Source organism: Sitodiplosis mosellana, unplaced genomic scaffold, assembly GCF_009176505.1.
Source record: "Sitodiplosis mosellana isolate CC-2019 unplaced genomic scaffold, AAFC_SMos_1.0 Smas_scaffold_5938, whole genome shotgun sequence".
NCBI classification, from domain to species: Eukaryota; Metazoa; Arthropoda; class Insecta; order Diptera; family Cecidomyiidae; genus Sitodiplosis; species Sitodiplosis mosellana.
Genome location: NW_022601180.1, coordinates 1 through 2269, shown reverse-complemented (window position 1 = coordinate 2269; position 2269 = coordinate 1). Strand labels below are relative to the sequence as shown.

The 2269-nt window shown below is 31.8% G+C and overlaps 1 protein-coding gene across 1 annotated transcript; it reads left to right on the top strand.

The window, feature by feature from the left end:
• The first annotated feature begins 44 nt into the window (after window positions 1-44).
• LOC129573089 (uncharacterized) lies at window positions 45-1771 on the top strand. Its single transcript, XM_055453286.1, has 6 exons — window positions 45-338; window positions 440-969; window positions 1037-1136; window positions 1221-1310; window positions 1386-1541; window positions 1628-1771. Exons 1-6 carry the CDS (start codon window positions 45-47, stop codon window positions 1679-1681), a joined length of 1224 nt encoding a protein of 407 aa, XP_055309261.1. The 3' UTR covers window positions 1682-1771.
• Window positions 1772-2269: the final 498 nt, after the last annotated feature.

The following is a 2269-nucleotide window of genomic DNA, read 5'->3' as shown; positions in this document are numbered from 1 at the left end:
TCAGAAAAATTCAAATATTTAAAAAAAAGAAGCAAGAAACGAAAATGGAAAAAAAGTCACCATTTTTCGTAAATCCAATCAAAATAATCAAAACCAAATGGAATGTGGCCAGTCCATATCGAAAGTTAAGATTTTTCTACAAATTTGGCTTGTTCTTGGGAGATGTCGTTCAAATCAGAGTGTTCGGTACAAGGCCCTATGGTATTTTGGCATATTTGCCAGCCGTTACCTGTGTTATTCATTACGCATTGATCATTTACACCGTTTATTACCATACGAGTAAAGGAAATTTTGCTGATTGTCTGCCGACATTTTGTGTGTTTGGTTGTATAACTTCAGTAAGTATACCCTGTGGAAACTAATCACCAGAATTTTTTTCAAAGTTTACTTCAATTGTTATAAAAAAAAAATTCAAATAATTTTCATTCAAAACATCAAGAGCTATGCTGCGTATTGTTCTGTAGTGATTAATAAGCTACGACTCGAATGGTATCGTTTGCTTAATATCTCTGGAAAACTAATCTATCGTGACGATAATGAACCCATTGCTTACAATCTGGTCTGTTCACAAAGTGTTTATCGATCGATGAAACGCTATGTAATTATGATGACACTAATACTTCTGGCATCGCTTGGAGCTGTTTTTGGGCCATTTTATAGTTTTGTGCATGAAGGTTCATTCGAAACATTGTATAATTTGAAGCTACCCTATTTTAATCAATATCCATCGACGGAGTTTGCTATCAACATTGTTTGGGAATCATTCGTCAATTTATTTGATGGGATATTCGGATTTTTGGTGATTGAACTCGTGATCGCCATATGTAATGACACCATTTTCGTTTCATCGAAGCTCACTGAACTGGAGCTCAGCGATTTGTCCAATATAATCGAAGAAAAGCGTGGATCGAAAGCCAAACAGGTGTTACAACTGAAAATGATCTTGATGAGGGTGTTGCACATGGATGAGTATGGCTAAATGGGATATTTTTTGCTTTTGTTCGGCATAATTTTTTTCGCCTTTCCATTATCACAGATACATCAACTCCTTCAGGAATATTATGTATCCTCGAAACTTTGTTGCACCGCCATCGTTTTCGTTCGCAATTGCTGTCTCAATTTACAGCCAATTAATGGTATGAAGTTGGATCAAACGGTTTTTTTCGTATTATTTCATTAGGTAATTTATTTTTTTCCCTTTCTTCCTTTTAAATGGTTAGATGGGCTATCCTGGTGGCTATGGATTGGCGGTCGTTTCTTATGTTCAAATGTTTAATCTTTGCTACAGTGGCCAGAACATCGAAAACAGAGTAAATTTTTTCATATTAAATTTGAATTTTTTTTTCTTTTTCGATACAAAATGATGAGGATTCATTCTAATGCAGAACCAACGATTGCAAAAAGCATTTTACGATTTTAAATGGTATCTTCTGGCAAAAGAGGATCAACGAGATTTGATGCAAATCCTTCTTCGGATGCAAAATGGTGTTCGCGTCACTATTGGTCCATTTGAACCACTTAATTATGAAACATTGAAAACGGTATAAAAAATCCAACAATTTCTTAAACTTCAAATCAACAATGAAATCCATTTTTAAATGAATTGAATCTATGTTTCATTCTGCAGTTAACCCAAAGAATGTATTCTTTTCTGATGTATTTGGTCAATATTGGGGTCTAAATTGGAGAAAAAATACAGCAAGATACCGAGACAAATCTGTGAGACACCGTTTTCAAAGAAATATGAAGCTTTTTTTTTCACAAAATAAATATTAAAACCACTTAAATATCAAATAGTACTATATAAATATAGTAAATTAACAGAAATTCCCATTGAGAGTATGCGGAGACTAGTAAAATTTATTTAGATAATTCTTCAATAAATCAGTTTTTGCACACTCACTTTACGAAAACGTAATTGTAATAAAATAAATTTTATTAATTACGTACTATGTCATATGAATTGTAAAATTAAATGAAGAAACATCTTTTTCTGACATAAAAGCAATTTTTATGTTTAATTGCAAATGTTTTCGAGAATTACATTCTCATCTTCATCTCGAAACGTTTGCAATTAAAAATTGCTTTTATGTCAGAAAAAGAAGTTTTTTCAATAATTTTCATCACGAATGACATTTTAATAAGTTTTTTTTTCATTTAATTTTACAATTTAATTGTAAAAATATTGCTATAGACTTCGGGCTAACAGATAATGGGTCATTTGAAAAGTCATATGAGAATATAATGGCAATAAATATAATCAACCATT